The sequence below is a fragment of the Tympanuchus pallidicinctus genome, unplaced genomic scaffold, assembly GCF_026119805.1.
Source record: "Tympanuchus pallidicinctus isolate F22 unplaced genomic scaffold, pur_lepc_1.0 scaffold1, whole genome shotgun sequence".
NCBI lineage: Eukaryota > Metazoa > Chordata > Aves > Galliformes > Phasianidae > Tympanuchus > Tympanuchus pallidicinctus.
The window spans coordinates 52080690-52105474 of record NW_026294618.1 but is presented as its reverse complement, the minus strand read 5'-3'; the positions used below and the strand labels follow the sequence as shown (position 1 = coordinate 52105474).

General features: G+C 35.3%; 1 protein-coding gene across 7 annotated transcripts in view; it reads right to left on the bottom strand.

Moving 5' to 3' along the window:
* LAMA2 (laminin subunit alpha 2) overlaps nucleotides 1-24785 on the bottom strand; it is a 322448-nt gene that overhangs the window by 23643 nt on the left and 274020 nt on the right. For 6 of the 7 annotated variants that reach the window (XM_052671082.1, XM_052671039.1, XM_052671048.1 and 3 more), the window contains 9 exons: nucleotides 23167-23349; nucleotides 20738-20892; nucleotides 19066-19209; nucleotides 18037-18170; nucleotides 11167-11326; nucleotides 7603-7727; nucleotides 5536-5698; nucleotides 3766-3910; nucleotides 1640-1778 (listed from right to left, as the gene is read on the bottom strand). In XM_052671082.1, the coding sequence (XP_052527042.1) occupies nucleotides 1640-1778; nucleotides 3766-3910; nucleotides 5536-5698; nucleotides 7603-7727; nucleotides 11167-11326; nucleotides 18037-18170; nucleotides 19066-19209; nucleotides 20738-20892; nucleotides 23167-23349 (1348 nt within the window). The remainder of the gene's footprint in view (nucleotides 1-1639; nucleotides 1779-3765; nucleotides 3911-5535; nucleotides 5699-7602; nucleotides 7728-11166; nucleotides 11327-18036; nucleotides 18171-19065; nucleotides 19210-20737; nucleotides 20893-23166; nucleotides 23350-24785) is intronic. The other variant, XM_052671093.1, reaches the window with a different exon arrangement.

Genomic DNA, 24785 nt, shown 5'->3' with positions numbered 1-24785 from the left:
TAATTAACAAGGTTATTCTGCAAACAAATATCTGAAAATGTAGTACATCAAAAATCTTTCATAGTTAATTGCTGTATTTGGTCATGAATAAAAAGCAAATAATGTAAAAGAATTTGGCAGAACTGACACAGAATGACAATTACAAAGTTGGGGGATGCAGCATCTATTGTACGTAGCAGTAGTCCCAGTAGACTGCCATAGTCACTTTTTCACTGTTTTTGACTCTAATTTACCACAGCATTCATCTTGCACCAATGACTGATGAATCGTAGCTGTAGGCAAAATGGTTACCAAAGGTCCAAGTAATTGCTGTATGCTGATTTTCTGAGCAATCACAAAAAATTTGCCAAAATGCAATTGCTCTAGACATTTTATTATGTGCTGGTGTGATTTCACAACTACATAATGTAGTGTTAAATCTCCTGAGTAAAATAGCTTACATCTTAGTACTGCTGGATGATTTGACATCAGAGGCTAGCTGTTAATCTAATAAATTAACAAATATGTCCATTCTTTCAGTTGCAGAACAGCCTGTAGACTAATTACAACAGTTCTTGTGCAGAAGACAACTTCAAGGCTGTCATACCACGTAGCTAAAAGTGGCATAGATTAATGAGTTTGTTTCTGTGTTGCTCATCTGTTCATTGTAGCACAAAATTCTTCTGTTCCTGTCACTGCAAAACTGCTGAATATTCATTTGAAACTTAAAAACTATTTAAAAACATGTAATACTAAATTCAAGTATCTTTTATCTAGTTACTTCAGTTTAGTTTATTAAAGTTTGTCAACAATAATATGCAATTTGAAAAAAATAAATAATGGGAATTTTAATGGAGTAAAAGTTCAGGTTCAGGCATTTAAAATGAAAAGGTGGTCATATTTAAGTCTACTTAATATTATGTATATCAAAAGGAATTTTAGGAGTTTATGTCTACAAACTTATTTCTATAAATAACATAAATTCTTTCTACAGACAACATTTTTAGATGTATTCCAAAGGAGTAGGCAGGTGCTAGAACAGGCTGCCCACAGAGGTAGTGGAGACACTATCCCTAGAGTTGTTCAAGAAACGTTTAGCTGTTGTACAAAGGGACATGGTTTAGCAGGAAATATTGGTGATAGGTGGATGGTTGGACTGGATGATCATAGTAGTCTTTTACAACTCTGGTGAATTTTTTTATCTGGTGCATTTTTGTGTGGTACCTATAGCAAGCCTGTTTAACTAGAAATGTGTACTAATTTAACAGTAAATCCACAAGGAATAGTTTTGTGCTCATGCACATGTTAAACACTCATGCTTAATTTTTATGCAGCTATGGAGGTGTTTCTGTATGGTTGGAGTAATAAATTCTATTCATCAATTAAGAAAATAGACTTAAAAGAAAGCCAGCTACATCATGATTCTGCACAGCATCTGAAAGCTGTATAGCATATAAAAATCTATTTGCACTGTATTTGTGTAATGAGCTGTGAATAGCATTGAAATGCACAAGTGATGAAGTGTTGGTCTGGCAGTATAGAGTACATTGGGAATCTACCATTTACTTACTGCAAATGTATTTGATAAATGGATACAGGTGATAGAATTACACTGCATTTACATTCCCAAAGGTGAAGAAATTGGTTTGAGTCATGTTACCTTAGGTTTCTAAGAGTCGGCAATCCACCAAAATATATTTTCTCATGCCCTTTTAAGTTGAGTCCAAAGTGGCTACCTGTAGAGGTTGTTGCTATGGTCTCTTCTTCATTGGTGTCTATGTCTACAATTGATATGTTGGCTGGAAGAGATATAAGGTTCGTTTCAAAATATCAGAAATTAAAAATGATATCTTAGCTAAAATAAATAAAATAAATAAAAAAGAATAAATAATTAGAGGATTTGCAAGAGAAGGAAGAGGTAAAGAGAGTCATATTTTGAAGTTAAGGCACTCCATTTCCCAATTTTTGTCAGTTAAATTCAGGGGGAGAGACCCACACTTTCCTCTATTTCCATAACAACCTCAAAAGCTATAGCAATTCTGTATGCTTTAGTTATTTATATTTTCCAAACGAATGTCAGTTTGGTATTTGTGTCAGTGCAATTTGGAACTAACATTTCAGGACAAAATCAAGACAGAAGAGATAGTTTTACATTTAATTTGTGATTTCAATCCACAGTTTGATACTTGAGCAAGATGTTTTAGAGTACAATTTTTTTTAAGGATTATCATGATATGCCTAAGAGATTTGTCATCCATCACTCTAAACCATTTTCAATGCAAAGCACTCAGTTGCTGACCTGTTTAATCTCAATCTGAAGTCACAAATGGACTGTAAGATAAACTATATACAACCATTATACTTAAATGATTATTTCATCCACATTTTCAATGTGTGGATTAACACAAAATTTAAGGTTCAGTGAGAGAGTGATATGGCACACTGAGAAGTGATGAATAGCCTCCAAGGCAGAAGGGAACATTATCCTATAGGGATGCAAAGAAAGGGTTATTTTATTCTTTCATCCTTCCTGCTTTCCTTCTTTCTTCCATTCTTCTTTTTTTCTTTAGGCAGCTAAATGGAAGAGAATAATTCAAATCTAATCTAAGCTAGTGGTGGACAGAGCCTTTAAAGAGAGAAGAAAGTTGGAATGCCAAAACAAACTACCCAGTTTTCAGGAGTACAAGAATTGAATGGGGAATAGACTTCTCTTCTGTCTCTTATAGTAGACAGACTAAGCATAATTTTAATTTCTATACCAATAAATTCTATACAAACATATAATGTGTTTGAATGATATGAAGAAATTACAATTGTGTGACATGGTGTTTTATCTTAATATTTTCTGAGTTAAATATGGATTAAGAGAACAAGACATCTTCTAAATCTGTGGAAAATCTACAGGTGAGAGCTCCAAGTCATTCTGACAACTGGCCTGGCTCACAGGTCCACATCATCCAAGTGGCAAGAGTGAGTCTGTGCTGGAGATGTGAAGGCCAGCCTGAAAGCTGGCAATGTAGGGATCGGAGGAGAAAGACCATTTTTCAGCACCCTTTGGGACCCAGGAGATTCAGAGGGCAAGATGACTTTAGCAGTACAAAAGCACTGAGTGTGCCACATGAATTTGGCTGAGGGAAGATTTCACCAGTGCCATAAATAGATTACAGCAACAGACTTTTGTCAGCCTGCATTTTTTGTGTCCTATCAAATGCCACCACTTCACATTTTGCATAAGTAATAGGTTAATGAGTCACTAGCAGTCTTGAAGACATTACAAGTTGCTTCCATGCAGATTCACAGCACTCTGTAGTTATTAGGGAATTTAAGATGACTGCTGTGTTTGTCTGTTGGGATACTGTACTGTCAATATTTAAACCACTGCTTTGGGATATGCTGAGTACGAAAGGACTGTACAGCAAAAATGCTATTGCTGTCCTCACAAAAATCATGCAGGTCTTTTATTAATTTGAACATCAGTGAACTGATGAAAAAACTTCTCTATTTCTCCATTCAGAAGCTTTGTAGAATGTAATTTACGCAGCTGTAAAGCAGAATTATGTGTGAAAATTAAGCTATCTGTGTCAAAATAATTTCATAAAAGGTCTTTTTGATGCTGCAGCCACTCGAGTACATTTCAGTGCACCTGTAAGCTAAACAAAAGGAGTTGCTAAACCACTAGAATTTTATAATTTCAGCAGTTTCAGAAATATCCTCCCCCCCCGATCAGATGCTTAGCTGTACAAAATAAGGAACTGGGAAACCCATATTAACACCACAGGAACTCACCGTGCTTCTGAATTCTTGATAGAGTAAAAGACTTCCATCTGCCATCATTATGATTTTGGTTGCTGATAACAGAAGCTGTACCTGAACCCAGATCATAGCTGACTTTTATACGCCCACCGCTGAGTTCTACACTCATGAAATCCTTCTGTTAATAAAAAGGATTAGATATACATATATATTAGATATACAAATTACAATTCTTGTTCATTTTGATAAGATGAATATTATATTAAGCAAATGCTTTTTTTTCCTAAATGGCAGCATACAACTTTCTACAAGCTTTAAAAAAATCTATTTAGGTCTTTACTGCCCAGGACTGTAATGCATGAAAGTATGCTGCTACCAGGAAGTTCTTTTTTCCCCCTCTTTTCCCCTTTGGATTGATGATTTAGTTGGAATTTTGCTAATTTAGCTGGATATTTTTGCTGAAATGTTGGACTAGATGATCTCCAGAGTTCCCTTCCTACCAGTATAATTCCATAACTAATAATAATGTACTTACTACAAATCTCTGCTAGATTTAAACTTGCAAGAAAACAATAGCAAAGATGGTAAAATGGGACTGTTTACCAGGGATTCCAAAGAGCCATATAGAGTATAAATTCTTTTTCTCATCAACCACTGATAACAGTACTTAAGCCATAACTGAAATGTCTGACTGGAGCAGTGGTATACACTTTAGTATCTACAGAGAAAGAGCTGGTAGATTACAGGGAGAAAAACAAATAGCCAGGGGACTGGATAGCCTGAAAGGCATTAAGCAAGTAATAGTGGAACTAAAGCTCCGGACATGAACATATCAGAGACATGTCAACTTTAGAAGTTTAATAATCATTTTGCTCATGGCTAGTTCCACATATGAGCGGGTATAGAGGGATTGAAAATACTTTACTACTGTGTGCTGAACACTTGTGCAAAACTGAGAAAAATGTTATGCATGTGAACACAGCCCTTCGTTCTAGATGTTTACATATGCTATTTTTACATATGCTATCTGTGTACTACTAGAAAGTGCATCCTCACTGTTTTCATATTGTGGGACCATATTTTAAGATGTAAACTGTACCGGGCCCCCTTACTTTCCAGACACCAGTGTTTTTCCATAAGTTCAGCTAAATAATTTTTTCATAGAAAAATAATGTATATTAATTATCCAAAATAATTACACAATCTCAAATAATTACCCTAATTATACTTCTAATATGCAATTATAAAATTAATTATAACAACATAAGTACTTCATTATCATAGTGTTATATTTTAGTAAAATCCATCAGAAGAAATGAGGCAGCACCCTCCTCCTCAGTAATTCCAGCAATTCTGATGATCTTTCCCAAAATGCAGGAATCTGAAGTAACACTTGCTTGTCCTGTATTGACTGCTCCATAATTCTTCAAGACATCACTGAGGACTGCTGTTTGTAACTGACCCATATAATATGATAAGGGAAGACAGACAAAGAAAGGACTGCCTTCCAAGTCAGACTTGCAAATCGATTTAGACGAGAGATGCTGAAACCAAGTTACTCCTGTTTCCCAAGAGGATGAGGCCAGACGTTTTTATTAAAAACTTTTCTCATTATCCACACACATTTGCATAAATAAAAATCCCATGTAGCTTTCATAACTAATATTTTTGGTTTTTATTTTAGTAGTAAAAGGCACCCAGAGTGCTACACTAAATTCCTATTTGTGTTCAAGATATGATGAATTAAGCCATTGCAAAGATGGCTTGAAACCTCTAAGTAGCGTGGAGGTTCATTGCTCTTACCAAGTCCTCAGTAGCAAGATACATCAGCAGGGCATTGGATGAGAAGGTCCTGAATTTGAACATGACTGTGGAAATATTAGGGTTCCAGCGGATTGGGCGGCTCACTACAGCATAGCTGTCACCATCAAACTGGACTGTTCCTTCACCATCTGCCACCTGTGGGCTGAAAAGGGGCACAGTTTTCCAGCTAGCAATTCCAAATTTCCAACACAGCAATTCCAACTATTTTTCTTTGCCATGTGAAATTAAAAGGGAAAAAAACATGGAGGTGGAGAAGGAGAGCAGAGCAGGGGAGCAAGAAGATGCCTTTTGGGAGTCTTCCTGAACTTGATTTGATTTTGTATCAAACCCACATTCTAAGTGGGGCTACCAGGTCAGCTCACCAGATGTTCAGCAAGAAAGCACTACTGGGAAGAAGACAGAAAAGTAACCTGTTGAATACATCTTGTGGACTATAGCTGGTCATTATGCAATCCTCTTTATAAAATAACATTCTTGTAGTAAACCTTGGTTTTGTTACTGTTAGGGACTTTACACCTTCTGAAGGGCCCCAGACCGAAAACCCTGTAAACTGTGATTCTTTGCTACAGACTTTGCAAGAGGAGAAGCATCAGTCCCTCTCATTACAGAAAAGATGAGGCTGTGAGATTGTTTAATATGATTTTTATGATAGACTCTTGACCTTCTGTCACACAGATCAGATAGCTGGATGACAGCAATCTTTTGGTTTAATAACAAACAGAGTCGAACAAGAGACCTACATGTGGAATACTGGCTAGGAGAATGTTTCTTACTTAACTTGGCATGCATAAAAAGATGTTGAACACAGTCCTCTTGCCCTACATAACTACATTTAACAGTTCGCTTTTTCAAATAGATTTTGCAGGAGAACTGGATTCTTTCTGAAACAAGAAAATTAGGTTAAGGTAAAAGTGAGATTTTAGTACAGTTTTCTATGAATTTCAAGTCTAGATTTCTTTTTTTTTATATCTTCCTCCCACCTACTCTACTCCAAGCAAGGAGATCTACACTATCACTAATGAGTGAGAAAATTAAATTTAGGCAGAAACACGTATAAAGTTTAGATCTCTCTACTAGGACTTGCTTGGAGCTGAGACATACACATCATCATGCTCCATAAGTTTTAACCTAAGCATCAAGAGCCTACATTTATAGTCAAGAAAATCCTTCAGCATTTCCGAAGTTCACAACTGGAATTTCCCTCATTTTGAAAGGGCAAAGCCTTAGCAGATGTTTCAAACTAGGCTGCTCAATTGAATACAAGTCTACTTTTAAGTTCTCTGACTGAGTCTACAGTGACTTTGCTTAAAGCAGCATGAGCTCTACACTATATATTAGCACTGCTAAATTTGCTAAAAACCAGGAGTATCTAACAGGACAATACTGCTTTTATGCAATATGTCATGGTAAAGGCCATAAACTGGGAAGTGAGAGACTCAGAATTATTCCTTAAATGAAAATCTATGGAATAGTCTCAGGTACATCTGTATGGGGGCTTTCAGCAGTGCTGCTTTTGATGCTGAATCATGGTACAGAAAAGTATCTCAGTGGAAAAGAGGAAGGAAATGGGTCACAACCCTTAAAGTACAAAGACACACCAGAAAGGTCCCTCTTTTTTGAGAAAGGAAACCACTTTCCCTTTTGGTGTCTCTGCTCACTACACAGGCGGCTGTGAAAGCTGCACTGACACACCTCACTCTTCCCTGTTCTGTATGATGACCCACAACTGCAAAATCCAGTTATTGTGCCAGACTTTGTCCCAATGTGGATCTTGCCATCCCTCACGTTTTGACTAACCTTGGCCACTAGCTAGGTGGAGTCTTTGCTTCATAGCACCATTTGAACTCTGTTAATATACTTACCACTTTTTAATGCAGATTGGGTGCTTCTCTTGTTGACATAATTTCAACATAACTTCATATTTCCCACAACTCAGCTTTCTGAGCTGTCTACTGGAATTTGTTAGCTGCTGCAGAATTTCCCACTGTTTACAACAGACAACAGCATCCCACAGACAGGTTTAGAAAGGAGCAATATGTTACCTACCTGACAGCACACCCTTTGCAGTCACCTTCTATATCCCTGAAATTCCACAGTCCTATGGGTTTGCTGTCTAGGAAGGTTTCACCCATACAGCCAGTGAAAGTGGTGACTCTTACAGCATCTGATTTCTGTAAGAGAAAACACAATCACTGTTAGAACTCAGTTTGAAGTGATTTACTGTATGTGAAAGCAAAGCAAGTACAACGAGAACAAATACCAGAAGATGTTTCTTATTATCTCACATATCAAGATTAATATGTAATCTATTTAATCCTCTAGAACAATTGAATGACAGAAAGGTGAGATAAGTTTTGTATCAGTCAAGATGGAAAAGCTCATTTAATTGAGACTTAGGCCCATGCAGAATGATCCCTGAAGAATGGGGAACTGCCCAGGCTTTCACATCACATCATCTGCTTCCCAGCCATCTGGAGAACTGCTTGCTTGCGCTAGCAAGTAAGTCCAGCAGTCCAGCCTCTTTTTGAGGTCTACCTGTGTTTTCATTTGAGATATCATGGAAAGAGCTATGAGGAAACTTGCCCACTGTACAACCAGCAAAATTCACCTGCTCTTAATTCTCAAAAGCCTGGAATTTGAGTATCCAAACTAAAAAACTGAATATGTGAGCTCAGCTGGCTACACCTCTAAAGGTCATGCTGAGTTTTGGATGCAGAAAAATGTGCAGATAGCAAAGCAATTTTAAATTAAAATGCATCAAAACTCATTAGGTTAGGGTCATACACATTGGGTGAGGTTCATTTGATCATAACATGGTGCTATGATCAGATAGGTAATATATGATTGTACACAGAGTACTTATCTCAGAATGATCTTTCTAAAAATACCTGGCTTCATTTAAATATCACTTCATCAATACAAACTGATTGAAAAACTATTTACTTAGCTATTTAAGATAGACAAGCACTTGCTGTTTTCCATACAGCAATTATGAATATTAAGACCTTGCAAGAGAATATGAAGAAGTGCAACTTAAAAATATTACAGCAAAAGTATGACTCAAAAGACTTAATGTTCTGATGATATTTCTTGGGATAATTGGGAAGGTTTTAATTAGTAACAAGAGGAACTTAATGTCAGTTCTGAGAAATTCATGACATGTGAGTATCATAGTCTTCAACTCAAGTCAAATGAAAGATGTTTTTAAAAACTGAAAGTGAGCATTCTGCAGGTCAGTGACCTTGACAAACATCCAAAACACAGTTTTAAACAAACTTCTCAGTTAAAAACAATTTTTTGTGAACATGACAACTGATGATTTTTTTTTAAAGTAAATATCATTTATTCAGACTGTGTCTGAGCAGAGCAAGTCTGATAATGTTTAAAACCCTAGATAGGAAATATTCCAGTCGCCTTGAATGTACAATACACTGTCTCCTACCTCTGCCCTTCTCTTTATTTACCCGGGGGGAAAAATTATGATAAGTTTTTTTCCAACTTGAGAAAACTAAGAAATCTCTAGAAAACATCTGGAAAATTCTTACTGAGTTTGAAAACCAGTGCTCAGGACATCAGATTTTCTGTAGCTTCCATAATTTCTGTTCAGGTTCAGTACTTCACCTCACACTTTATTCTAAAACTGTCTTATGTGCTCAGTAAACGTGCTTATTACCCACTTCTGCCTCACTGTCTAACTAAGAGAAAAATCAAAAACATTTAGGAAAGAATTTAGGTTTAAATTAGGTTTTCATTCCAGGCCCTTTTGTCTATCCTAATAGATTAAGAGCCCTTAAACTCTTTTTGCTCTTGAAATTCTTTGCTATTCTTCTATTTCTAACTTTTTCTTAAGTACACACTCCATAATTAAGCAGTTCTTTGTAATCGAGTGTTATTTAAACAATGCTAGCATTTAAATAAAAACCCCAAATAATTACAAATAACATTAAAAAATAAAAATGAAATAACAAGCACTAGATAAAATATTACACATTTTAAAACTCAAACTAAATTGAGATCACCTTTGTGGTGACATTTCATTAGAGTGATTGGTGTGAGCTTTGGGACCTGGTTACTCAAATACTAGATATGATCTCTGTTTACACCTTTGTCTCACTTCTGCCATCAGGCTACAATACTAAGAGCACTTTATTTAACAATAAGAAACTTGTAAAAATGAAAAATGACATCCAGGAAAACATACATTATTATTAGTCCAATGTAATAACTTTGCCATTGAAATTAGCACCAGGCATGAGATTAATTTATGCCATGACAATCTATGCCATGTGACATCTCCTATTCTCTGGATTTTTAAAGTAACCATAAGAATATTTTTCAAAGTAGAATTCAAGGTCAAAGCTCTGAGAGCCAGCATTAAACACATAAATGTATATAAATGGTGCAATTACATTTCAGCACTTGTCCCACATGTGCTCTGAACTTGCAAGTGAAATCTAAAACAAAGTGTGGTTAAGCACTGGCATAGGCTCCCCAGGGAGGTGGTTGTGTCACCATCCCTGGATGGTGTTGAAAAGCTGTTTGGATGTAGTGCTCAGGGACATGATTTAGTGGAGGGTTGTTAGAGTTAGGGTAGTACGGTTGCGTTGCAATTGGACTTGATGATCTTTGGGGTCTTTTCCAACCTGAGCAATTCTATGATTCTAAAATTCAAATAAGGTTTGGGTTTAAGTTAGCATTTGAGTTTGAAGTTTCACAACTCCTTCAGTGGATCACCCAAAGAAAACAGTCCAAAAACTACACATCACTTAATTTCTGCAGTTTTAAAACAGTCAATGAAATGTAAATAATTTATCAACCAAACTCTCAAGTATTTTCCTAAATGTGGAATGATGAAAGGGTTTTCTTAATCACAGTTCTGGCACTTAGAATTGGTACATGGGCCAGTCTTCCTGAGCCAGCAGTCACTGCAGATTGCACTTACACATTTCAGTGGGATAGGCAGAAAGAACCCTGCAGCCTTTATGGACTTGTGTTTTTTTGATCTTTAGGCCATTGCACAGCACTGCAAGCACAGAACAGTGTCAATTTTGCTCAGTGGAACATTTATTCCACTGAGTCATTATGGCAAGTAAGAAACACAGTATAATGCCAATGTAAATACATTTGTATTTACAGCAGTAGAAATTTATGTTTATCAAACACAGAAAAAAAAAAAAGAAAAGAAAAGAAAAAGAAAAGAAAGAAAACAAAGAATAATTATTAGGTCTGGGATATTGTGGGATATAAACCAACTCTCTCCAGTTTATTTCCATTGCCTCTGCAAACGCAAATCAAGGCACAGAGCACATTAAGCTAGTGAGAACATTCTTGTTCATTCTTGTTTTGTAAGGGTCACTGTTCTCTACAGTATAGAGCCACTTTTAGTAAATGATGATTCAGTAATTGTAAAAATACATTTGAAGAGTTCTTGTTTATGGCAGAAAGCAGACACCTTTAGCTGCTTCTAGACAGAAAGCCTACATGTTCTTAATAATATCTCAAGAGCACAAATACTACTAAAGCACCTCCAACAATGACACAAGCATACTAAAGCTTACTATTTTTAGTGTAAGTAGTAATGGAATACAGTAGTGCCATACAGTACATTACCTTTATTTTTCCAGTTAAACCTCCAACAAACAGCAGGGCATTAGCATCTACATCCAAAATGGTATATCCAGGTGGCGAGACACCACTGAAAGTGGCTGGCACAATGCTGGCTTTGGGGCCATCCAGTGCTCGCACTGATATAGTGCCATTTTTCCCAGTCCTAGACATTTTAACAAAATAAGCACAGTTTAAGTAAGCCATAGTTAAATATGGTAAGTAGTCTGTTTTAGATGGCATCTTTTAATAGAGGCATGTATTACTGATCTGGTTATGTTCCATGTTGATACAGGTTAATAAACTCTTAGACTTGTGTAATTTAAAGAGAACTTCTTTTCATCAGCTCAATATTTTTTTAGCACACAATTCAATAGTCAGATGAAGTGGAACATTCACTCAAACAAGAAAATTGTGTTGTTGGTTTTTTTTTTAATTAATATTGTAACAAAACTAGTCTTGACTAGTTGTTTCCTGATGTTACAAATGAGGTAGGCAAAGATTCAAATTGTATTGTGAAATTTCTAAGGTTTACTGGGTTACATTTGCTCCGCAATGAATATCATGCGACAAGCTTCACTGGGGTACACAGAATTTGTTCTTTATGTACTGGAGCTACCTGGTTGTTTAACAAATTGGCACAAACCTCACTGAATTTAAAGGTGTTACTTTACCATCCTCTCTAAACCAAATGAAATATTGATAATAACAGTAAAAGAATCCACCATTAGTTAATAGTTAATAATAATTAATTTACCATTAATTAAGAGCAGCAGTTTCTTTTTTGCTCCTTAGGTTGTTATACTAGTATAGCAAGTGGTATGGAAAGAATTTTTACTAGTCTTTGTCAACAGAAGGAATGAAATATGGAGAGAGGCGACTCCTCCTAGTTGTTCAGGTATATTAAAATGTATTTCAGAGAAAACTTTGGAAGATTTTGAATGATTTTATTCTTTCCAAAGTAATTTTCTTAGTATTTTACTACCGTACAGCAGTATGGATAGCAGTTTTTATTCAGAAGTAAACTATTAGGCATTTATGGCCACGTAAATGCCAGTGATTCCTCTCCCTCTCATACAGATGAACCAGAATCACCACACTTTTTTTTTCTTTTTTCTTTTTTTTTTCTTTTTTTACATGAGGCCATCATTTAATTGTAGAAATGAGTAACACTGAATGTGACTCAAATCCTGTCATGTACAGATGAGAGACAGAGTATGTTTATTAATGTGGTGGAGGAGTGGTAGGGAGATGAGAACGACCATGTATTGTGGATTTATGGATAACTTTGGAAATTGCTGCTTCAATTCATTTTTAATAGGATCTCTAATTTCACATAACCACAGGCATGTTAATTTGGAAATTCACAGCATGAACATCTGGTCTTGCAACCTAAACCAGCACTGAGATACTCAGCATTGAAGAGAAATTTTAAAACACATTTACTTGATAATTAATGCAGAAATACTCTGTATTAAATAACACTTATTTTCTTTTTCCATATCAGTTTGTGATGAGTGTATACCTGTGCAGAGGAACTGTACTTTTTTTAGACAACCTATTGTATTTTGTTGGCTATTTGCCTTACGCTCTAAAAATTACTTACTACATGTTTGCAGGCTAACTAAACAGCATTTCTCCCAGAAAACAGATTTTACGTTTGTATTTTTGTCAAAGGTGTCAGGAGGAAGGATTTTAAATAAAAATAACAACATTTATCAAAAATTTTCCACAAGTAGTTTTCTAGACTAAGAGCCTCACGCCCATCCTATCAAGATACTGCCAAGTAACAGCTAAAAAGAAGGAAAAAACAATCAACCAAAACACACATTGATTTTCTGAAGTCCTGGACTTTGTTGCATGTAAAGATGCTTTTTTTTTTTTTTCCCTAATTAGAAAAAAAAAAAGACAGGCTTGGTGTGTTGAGGTAACAAGAAAATTAAAAGTTAAGCGCATACCTTTTAGGAAGAACTGTCATTTCTATTAAATGCAACTTTACTTGAAGAACTCATATTTAGTGTGTTAACTTGGGCTACTGAATGAGTTAAAACTAAACATTATTTATTTCTGGATTTAGAGATTCAGAAAGTCTAATAATTATTCTGCATTTAGAAAGTTTACTGGACCATGGCTTTAGAGAATGGAAAAAAATTAGAAAACTATGCATTTATGTCTAGAAATCTCTTTAACAATTCATTTAGCTCAGAATCTGTCAGCCTCATCCAGAATAAATTGAGAGTCTTCTTGTGAAATAACATCTCACTGGAAATAAGTCATTTAAAGCCAAAAAAAAAACCAAAAAAAAACCAAAAGAAAAAAAAGAAAAAAAAGAAGAAAAAAAAAATGTTAGCTGTCACATGTCTGTTTTGATAAATTTACCCTGAACTGTGAAGCAAGGTTGAAAAGTAATTTTGAGGGTTTCCATTCAATGGGGAATGTTTTTGTAGATCTATGCCATCTTGCCTGCCCTAGAGATAGGGATATCAAAGCTTTCAATGTGAAAACCATATATTTGCAGAAAAATACTGGAGATTTTCAATTACTTCTATCTTGATTTGGTAACTCAAGAGATCATCTAGATGGGAGTTCCAGGGAATCCAGGGAATCTCCTAGTGATATCTAGGGTATGTAAATGCATAGTTACTCCCAACCATTTAAAAGCAGTGGGGTCAAACAATTCACATTCTTCTAATTAATTTTTTTTTTGTTAGAAATTCTTTTAATGACAATTATTTTAACTTTTATTCCAAAATCAATGGAATGTTAAGTAGATAGCATTCTATGTGGCAGAAGTTCTAAAGTTTCTTTTTTTCCAGGTTTATTAATAAAATAAGGTTTATTTTTATTATTCACGTTTATTAATAAATCCCTATAAAGGGCTTCAAAACATAGTTCTCAATGTAGTAATTGTTGGAAGACTTTAACAGTTACTAGTGGCTCCTATTAAACTGAAATCACGACTCCAGTGGTTCTAGTTCAAAAACATTCAAACGCAATAACATTGAAGGGACTGAGCAGACTGACACTTTTTAGGGTGCCTAATATGTTACAAGTAGCATGGGTGTCTTTCATCTTCAAACAGATGGAAATGCTAACTATAGAGTCTCTTTCATAAATAATTCTCTCTTACTTAGGGAGGACAATTGAGCTTGAAGAAAGAAGTTGGCTAACTTGGCAGCAAAAAGACATTGGTATCTGATGCATGACAAGTCATCAGATTAGAAGATACTACTTTTGTGGTAGTCAATTCAAGATGAACTGTTGGGTTAAAGATATATCAGCACTTTGGTGGCTGATCATCTGATACATTTGCACAATACCACGTATGCAGGATTTGCGCTTTAGGAGATGCATTATACAATTGAGATGACTTCTGCAAGTTATCAACATTAGATTACAAAATACCATGAAGAAATATCTGCTCCTTGATACCTGGACTACAGAGAAAACCATTACTCGAAAATATGGCTTAGATTTGCCTTAGTAGTTTATTATTGAATTCTTGCTGAGCTGAGCTGGATATGCTTAGTGAGAATTTGTGATTCATCTGTCCTTTCCAAGGAAGGGAATTGTTTAAACTCTGCCATTAATAATGGTAATATTTAAAATGTGCTTAATTAAAATCACAACTAATCAGATCCAGTTCCTAACAGGCCTGCTGACATCAAGTGACATTGTTCCACTGATCAAGAGTGACTCAAAAATACTCTAATATATATTTGACTGTTCCACAAAATTGACTCTGCGTGTTTCAAACCTGCTTCTAATCTTTTTGTCACAAACTGTTTATGTCATATTTTCCTTCATTAATTGATACTTCAGTTGATTGCAGTCTTTAATGTCAATCAGATTCATCTCTGTAAGAAGGTACATAACTGTAAGTAGCTGTTAAGTTCTTGTGCAATCAAAGTAAAGGGAATTGCTTATTCCATAGGCAAATGGTACATTAAATGAATAAATACATTTTACTTCAATTCCATACAAATAAAAATTTAAAGATTTCCATGATGGCCTCTGTATATATGATAAAATGCACAGAATTAGTGTACTTGAAATAAAAAGACAAGGAAAATAAAAAGCTTCTATGGAAAACAGATGCAGTAGTTAATAAATTGGTCTTAGCAGATGGGAAATTTTGGCCTGGTGGTTAACTGAATTGAACATCCCTGATCATCACTTAACAGTCAGCTGTTTCATATTTAGAATTCAATCCATAAGCTGAATGATTTTGAGGCTTTCACGGCCTCTGAGCCAACACATCTTCTCTTTATAAGCCCTTTTGAGACTCTTAGTTAAAACCTGCCAACAGTCTTTAAAGCTATCATATTTACATAGTTAAATCTACCATTGCAAACATGTTTCAATGCCTGTCATCATTGAAATATGAGGAAAAATTTAGCAAGGCCAGAATTTCCCCATGGCCTTTCTGACCTCTCTTCCACTCTAAGTGGATGTCCTGCCATCTGGCAGCTCTGTCAGTTTGCTGGAAAAGTAGCTGGAACTGAGAAGAAATTTAGAGAACAGAAAGATAGAATGTAATGAGTAAAACTCTTCAATAGCTTATGAAGAAGCGTTATCAAATGGACTAAAATATTCGAAGTCAGAAAATCTTCAGCAGGGGCACGTAATTAATGAAGTCTGCCTTAGGAATATAAAACTAGTCTCGAGTTCTTCATCTTGATCCCACAAATCCAACTAATGCCTTTGCATGTAATTCTCCTGAATTGTGCAGCTGTAATTGTTCCAAATTGCTGATCCAGCAGTTTGTTTAAAACTAATGGCATGCACATCCTGTGTATCTAGAACAAATAACTTAATAGGCACTGTGCATTTGTAGAATGTGTGAATTTTTATACCATATCCTGGCCCATATTCTGCTGAAGCAGCTTTATTCTAAATAGAAGTCTGGCATTACTGTGTCATGAAGCTATTTTAGTATGGACAATATGAAGTGATGAAGATTTCAACCATTCCTATCATAACCAAGCTTGCATTTTGCAAGCAACGAGGTTTCATTAAGCCAGTTACTAGAGAAAGTGCCATGATTTTATTTCTTTCTCTGTCCTGAATGTCTGATTTCTGTGATTTCGCTAAATTATTTAAACTGGATGCCATTTTCCTCTCTCAGAGCTATGGATGTAACTGGATTACAATTTTTCTTTTCCCTTTCTTCTTTCTCTCAGTGTATGACTGTACTATCACTTCTACATTTAATACTAGGTGAAATATAACATGTAAGGATGCAAAAGGATTATTCAGCTTTCATCAGATTGCAATATAGACAACGTTATCTAATTTGCTAGGAGAGTAATTCAAGAGGAAAGGATAAAGGATATAAATTTCCATAATCCTTATGCTGTAATTATTAAACTGTATGTCACATGCAATTTAAATGGAAAATACAAAATTCAAAAAACTAATTTGAAAACTGAATATTAAGTTATCTATTTATCTAAAGTTCAAAAGCATTCAGCAACTGGACTGAAATACGAAACATATTGAGAATATTCTATCCTTGATTTTTCATAAGCTGTATCTTTTTTAACATATCTAGTTTGAAGAGATATTCTGGCTATGGAAACGGCATTTTGAGTAAGAATCAAGATACTGGTGTATGACAGGCCTTTCATTTGCAGTACTGCAAGACCAGAAATTCAGAAATGGTGCTACTCTTTGAAATTCAAGATGAAAAGAATAGCAGTTATCTGTCTGAATGTCAAAACCTGTAACTAATTTTTAAAGGGTGCTAGTTGAAGAAGAGAATTCATAAAGCTGAAATGAAAGGTAGAAAGGAGGGAATATAAGCAGTCATGGATTGCTGATGCATGAGGGAAAATATGTGATGAAATTATATTCTTGAAGCAGAACAATTCACATTTCAATAGTAATTGCAGCATATTCACTTTTGGTATTATTGGATGTAGGTTCAAAACCTTCCACTAAACCAGCCTACAATTGCTTATGATATTACCTTGCATTAAAAATAGATGTTTTAAACGCAGCAAACACTTCCATAAACCTGAGATGTACAAACCTGAGATGAGGACAAATGTGAAGTCTTACACATGCAGAGTTGCATGCATCAGTATAGGTTAGAAGTTGACATGCTGGAAAGGAGCTCTGTGGAGAAGGACCTGGATGATCAGGTAGACCACAGGTTGAGCATGAGTCAACAGCATGCCCTTATGGCTGACATGCATTCTCTTCTGGGGTGAATTGTAAAGACCATGGCCAGCATTCAAGAAAGGTTATCCTCCTACACTACTCTGCCCTGTGAGGCTGTATCTGGAGTATCATGTCCAGTTCTGGGCTCCTTTGTTCAAGAAAGGCAGGGAATTTCTAAAGAATCCAGTGGAATACCATAGAGATTATGAGGGGTCTGGAGCATCTCTTGCATAAAGAGAGGCTGAGAGATTTGGGGTTGTTCAGCCTGGAGAAGATAAGACTGAGAGGAGGATCTTATCAATGCTTACAACTACCTAATGAGTGGGAGCCATGTGGATTGGGTCTGGTACTTTTCAATGGTGTCCAATTACAGAGCAAGGGATAATAGGCACAGACTGTAACATAGGAAGTTCCATAAACCACGACAAAAACTGCTTTGCTTTGAGGGTGACAGAGTACTGGAATGCGCTGCCTGTAGAAGTTGTGAAGTCTTCTTCCCTGAAGACATTCAAAACATGCTTGGACACTTTCTTGTATAACCTACTGTAGGGAACCTGTTTTAGCAGAAAGGTTGGACTACATGATTTCCAGTGGTCCCTTTCAACCCTATGATTCTGTGAAACATGATAAGAATGGATTGGAATTAAATCTTTCTTAATTTAGATGTTTTTTCATTAGGAAACAAATCTGTGAAGTGAAATATGTACTTGCCTAGAGGCTTCAATCCGGTACCAAAACCCATCATCAATGGTCAGATCTGGATACTCTACCCGTCCAACACCAGATCCCACATCCCAAAGGAAGCTCACTTTGCCTTTGCGCATTTCTATGGCCAAGAAGTCAGTCTGTGTACAAAATATAAAAACAGAACCAGTCTCATATTTTGATAAAAGAAAACTCTCCAGAACTCTTCACATTTCAGAAGGCATTTGAATGGGGCAATAGAAATTCACTTATAGACAACAAAGTATGAAAACTCTCACAGTGACTGAGATTGTATTTCCCTGCTTTCCTTGATTCAAGCAAGGAATCTTATGACAAATATGACAAATGACTTCTGTCAGTGATACATAGCATATAAGCTGCTAGACTTACAGAAATGTTGGTACTGTAGCAAGTAAGAAGAGAACTTAACTCAGACTGACGTTATTTGTAAAACATCCATTGGATGGCAGAAATATGTCAGGATTGTAGACTAATACATGATGCCATCTAGCCTCTTCATTTTGTATTAGGTATATAAAGTATATAGTTCAAAATGTTAGAAATTTTTCCCATTTGCTGAATTACTGTTGATTATTCTAGAAGCTTGTCTGCTAGAGTGCCCTTGGGAAACTGAGTCATTCATCATTACTGTGCTTGCAATCATAGTTTTGACATAAAATTATAATAAACTGGAGCTTTGACAGATTCAAGATGATTAGCCACTTCTTCCCCAAGGAAAAGCCCACAAACAACCCCCAAAATGCTTTGGTTGCACTGTGAATTTTAAAGCCCTAATGTAGCTCATGTAGCAGTCTTAGATTTTATAGCTAGTTAAAATACTAAAAAATATTTGGCAGTTATATTTTAGCAGTCCCTATATTAATACCAAAGCAACTCTCTAGTTTATCTTAGATCCTCTACTACTACTTTGAAGCCTCAAAGTGGAAAAAAGAAAAGCCTTTTTCATCTTCTGTGTCTGTCAGTAACCTGATTTGATTGAGCAATGCTGACAAAAAAAGCAGGAGACAAACTTACAAACTTGGCACTTCCAAGGTAAAAAAGAAGATTGTCAGCAACTACAGTCTTCACATTGATAATGATGGTATTGTATGTTCCTTTCTTTATTTCTGGTCTGTATGTCCGAATACAGTTGCCTCCAGAAGACACGGACACTTTGATCTTCAAAAAAAGCATATTAAAAAAAATTTAGTTTACTGCTTATTATTCCAGAAGTAACCAAAAGATGTTTCTAAATCATTACAAAAATATAACTGTTTTTTCTTCCTCATTACCATTTCTGTGCTACAAGTAGCAAGTAGTTGCTTGGATACGTACAAGAGGTAGAAATGCAATTTCCTTTCTGGGATTTTTTCTTATGTTTTGATTAAAAGGCAATACAAACTCTTTCTAGCATTCAGGTTTGAAAGGATCAATTATATGGATCAAAAATAGCTAGAAGATATGTAGGTCTAACACAAGCAACTGGGGAATTCTGGCTATGGAGACAGACTACAAGTAGAATACGTAGCCAGGAAAATACGTAGTGCTTCTGAAGGAATTGCAACATATTCCTCTGGGGTAGAGATGATGATCTATTTTTCTTTGTAATGTCTTTGATTATGCTAATTTAAGACACCTTTTAATAATTATTTTTTTAACCAACAGTTGTGTCTAACACTGTTTTCACATAATCCCTAACGGAGCTGGTATTCATTACTAGGTTTCATTTTCACTGCTCAAATGACATATGCATTTGGACACTTGTGCTGTTTCCTTAGGCTCAGTAGCACAGATGAAAACAGCATACTATTTGCTTTCATAATGCCAGCATAGACATAATGACAGTACAATCGTATTTCAATTCCAGATAGACATGTTTGTGTTTTAGAGTAGATGTACATAATGATATCGCCTCTTGCTTAGGGCAGACTTTATAAAGAATGAGATCTGTTACATGACCAAACACACTATTTCCTTTCCTCAGAAATGCTGAGCAGGTAAGTACTTAGAAGCCTTCAGACAAAAGAACATAAGAAGAAAGCTATTGCATCACTGTAACTTGTTCCTCTATTGTGGGCAAATATGTAATACACATCCATTCTAGGCTCCTATTCTGAAGGTTGTTGGTTTTTTTCCCCAACCATTTTTCAGGAATTATCCTAACGTACTATCTCCAAGAACATTTTTCTCATTTTCTATTGGGTTACAAGCTGAATAACCTTAGCATTACCCAGCTGGTCCTCAAGCTTAAAGTACTGCTGAATTAGAGAAACTCCAAACTCAGTAATCAAACCAGAAATATACTCTCAACCCAAGTTTGCATCTTTAGACTCCACATTCTCAGGTGATATAAATTCTATGAATTGATACCAGGGATTTATTATCAGTACTCAGTCATGAATGACAAAGTGATTTTTTCTGCTATGCTATTAGAATACTTCTTAAATAGTAACTCTTCCAAATACAGACCAACAGATATTATGCATTTAACGATGGTGCATTTTAAATGAAGAAACAAAACACAGAGAGGAAATTATCAGAAAATTTTTTGTTTATCTGAGAAATTATACTCCATTACTTGCTTTCTCTACACATTTTTTTTTTTTTTTATATTAGGAAGTATTCACCTTGAGGAAAAGAAATATAAAAGTAGAAAATAAAATCTCACTAATATTTAAAAGGTCATCTTATTGAGAAAAAGGCTTACCGAATTGGCTTGCTTCCGAGCTTGGTTTATCAGCTCTTTTATCTGAGAAATGTTTTTCCCTAAATTATCTTGAAGTTCTTTGATTGGCTTGAGTCTATCTAGTAGGCGATCTGCCTCCTTTTCCAGGTGTTTTATACTTGAATCTGCATCAGCAACTTCATAAGGAAGAACAAAGCACAGTTTTAGAGTGGTGGCAGATGGTAATTATAAACTGTTATTTAAAAAAAAAAAATAAAATTCTGCACAGACAATACTCAGGCAATATTATATGCTAATATGAGATATACACAGACCAGGAAGCTACCTCAACAGAATTAGGTCATTTATGAACATTTAGAATGAAGTTAAGGTAGCAACAGAAGTAGATACAAATGTTAAACAAGAATTTTGAAGCAGTAACTATGCCTCACGTCAGGATAATAGCAATTAAAATACTTACTGGAGCAAAATACAGTTACGAATGAATTATTTACATGTGTTTTTTCTAAATCTACTTTTAAAAAATATGCTAGATAAATGAAAATTGATTAGTTTCCATTAGTAATTTCTGCAGAAGAGCTAGGGGATTGCAGTTAAATGTTGAATTAACTTGAAGTTCATTCTTAAATTGTCTATAATGGCATCAAGAACAACATTTTTTTATTCTGATAACATTATCTGAAAGCTTAAAATTATGAATATGTATTGAAAGCAGATTTAAAAAAATGACAATCATATGTAAATATTTTCTTTTTTCTCCCCCTCAAGTGAAAAATGTTTTTACAAAGGAGATTTTTTTCTTTTTCTTTAAGTTTCACAGGACATTTTTTATGCCTTTCAACCTATAACTGGTGAACAATGCCTTCTTTTTGACATTTTTTCAGGAGATGTAAAGATTACAGCACTTGACTAGTGTGAGGGTATGGAATTGTGTGGATGACTGTGAAATGGACAAATCAGTACTTACCAAAAGAATGCAGATAGAATGGAAATAGTAATTATTATAATAGGGTAATGCTTACAAAGAGCATGAAAGTCTGGTTATGTGGTTTTTGAATACTAACTCAATTTTCAAGATGTTTCTTATAAGTTTCATAAGTTCGGCTAGTTACCAAGCCACTTCATCTCAGAGCCTTCAAAAAGTAACCATTTGAATGAGCAGTGTGGAACACCATGCATAAGCTTTGGCAGTAAGCAATGAATCATCATTATCTACTGGAAAAGGCACAATTAAAAAAGCAAGAAAGAAGACATACGTACTTATTTCTGTAGGCAAGATAGGGAGACAAAGAAAAGAGAAAAAAACAGAACATAGCATAAGAAAATGTTTTGAAGATCTAATCACAAATGCAAAGTAAGTTAAAGGACAAGATTCTAGATCTGGCCTATTCTAGATCCAGAAATGCCAAGAAGGTTTAGGCTACTTGCCTGTTATCACTACCAAGCCAGATATCATTACCTTGTAGATCTGCTTGTTGCATAACCTGCCATAATATAACCACATTATTTCAATCAAAAACTGTTTTTAATGTTGTCTAAACTTCTAGGGATCTTTCTGTCTGATGATTATTTTTGGGGTTCACACATGTATGTGTACAAAGGTTCAGAAATTTCAGATAGGAAGACAGTGACAATCATTTTGCTAGTACAGCTAGAACTTGAAGAGGATATGTGTCCATAGAATGAGACTGACAATTTCCTAAACTAGATGTTTTTAGGTGCCTAGTTTTGCTAAGCTGACCACAACCTGGAAAGCACAGATTAGCTGAGTAGTTAGTCCTTCAGTAATTTTGTAACAATATTCAGCCCTGGCTGTACAAACCTAAGCAATATGCTCTGGTAATCTACAATAAAACGTTATACAATTTAGAATTCAATGTTATCCATCATAACCATAGTGGAAATTGCTAAAGAAGTTGCTAAAATGCTTGCTAAAGAAATTGTTATATTTGGTAACAGGCTTCCCTACAAAAAACAACAACAACAAAAAAAAAAAAACCAAAAAATCAGCCTTAAAAAACATTTTCTTTTTTATCTTTTTTCTTCTTAAGTGCCTTCAGTATTCTACCAGAAACAGTAACTTGTACGAAAGACATCACTGCATTTCACCCAGAAGTAATTACCTGGTTGACTGGAGGCTGGGTTAGTGCAAGGAATTTTACATGAATCAAGTAGTATATTGTCAATCAAGGACTGATTCTTTAATTATTCACCTACCTAGTTTAAAGACTAGTCTGCCGATCAGACCTACCAACCCACTATATGTTCAACCTTCTGATGGTAGCTTTTTTCACAGAAGACTAACAGCAGAAATAGAAACAATAGTTTCCTTTTTATCCCATCATAGTAATGCTATAAGGGTGAAATTGTTGAGTGTCTGTGTCATTTTGAGATGTAAAATGAAAACCAAAACAACAACAACAGAAAATCCATAGCAAAAAAGAACTTACTGTTCTTGATAGGGTCTTTCACAACAGCATTTGTTTTTGCCACATCATCTGCAAGCTTACTGTAGTTGTTTCGCAAGCCAAGGAGATTCTGGTTGAGGTCTTTAATCTGGGCCAGGACATCATTTGCAGAATTGTTGGCTTGTCTTGCTTTGTCTTTAGCTGCCTGTACCTTTATAGCTGTATCTATAGGTAGAAAAGGACAATTAAATGATTGCCTAGAGTACAGAGTTTGTTTTCATACATCTCAAGAAACAAGTTGGGCCAAATTTCTACCATCTCAAATTGTGTTGTGTAGTTCTTTACTCTTTAGGATCTTCATATGTAAGTAAGACATTATTAATCATATGTCTGGACTGCAGAATCTGATCCTCTGGTTTTTGAGATTACAAATACTCCTGAAAAGAAGAAAACACCCCACAGTGAAGTTGTGGTACTCACAGGAACATTCTTTGCTACCTGTTTCTCACAAAATCATGACATTGCTCTTGGAATTGCTGTCTTGCTGTGTTCTCCAATATGTCTTTGTGTCCCTCAGTCATAAGAACATTTCATAGTGCAGCTTGGAAGCTTGGACACTTCTGAAACGACCATGCAGTAATAGTGCTGCTTCTCATAATGACTGCAACTCCTTGTTGTAGTCAGTGCAGTTAACAGACTGCAGTGCAGGACTGGTGAAGCAAAGGAGGATGTGTTTGTTTCCCAGTTCTGGCTAAGAGATGGTTGATAAGAGTGCTTATACCAAGATTTGCTCGGGCATGACTTCATGCTCCTGACTGTATGAAGACATGAGAAAACGCAGACACTATCACCATTTCAGGGAATCAAAAGTGTAAATTCCCAAACAGATGTGTTCTTCACATTCTGTGGATAGTATGATGCAATCAAGCCATGGCCTAGAGAAAAGACAATGCTTTCTAAGACTGTAGAGAATTGGAAATTTTGTCCTGAACCTTTTTTACTTTTTTGAACAAAATCATATTATACTTGTGCTCCAAACTACTCCACTCTTATTTCTGGAAGTTTGGCTTCGAAAATACCCCAAAATACAGTAGCACCTTGAAAGCACAACAGAACCTTTAATTAACCATTATCATCAATACTATGAAGTGAAAGAAGAGAGCTCTCTGACTGCCTTTTTCCAATTTCTCTTTTCATCTTATCTAAGTATCTCTTTTTAGTTCATTATTACAGGCTGCACCACTTTCTGGAAGAATGGAAAATGGGATTACCTTGTTACTTCCCTCTATTTGTCATACCAATTATATTCATTTTTAATCTATACCTGAACGTGTAGGCTCTTGTTCTAAGGCTGATCTATCCCTCTATCTCATTTTGACTTTTTGTTTGTTTGTTTTTATTTTGTTATTTTATTCGGCTATTTCTATAGCATAGACACAAGAATTATTAGTTTAAGCTGTACTCTGTTTCCCTGAAACCTTGAAGAGCAAAATATATGACAGGGTCATTTTCTCTTTTGTCCTCATTGGTTATTTCCTTATTGGATTACTAATTTACTGTATTTTCTTATTCATGCCATTTATTTTCTTTGAATTTCACTCTTACAACACATCTACTTGCATATGAGAGTGTCCTTGTCCCAAGAGCAAGCACCCTGTAAG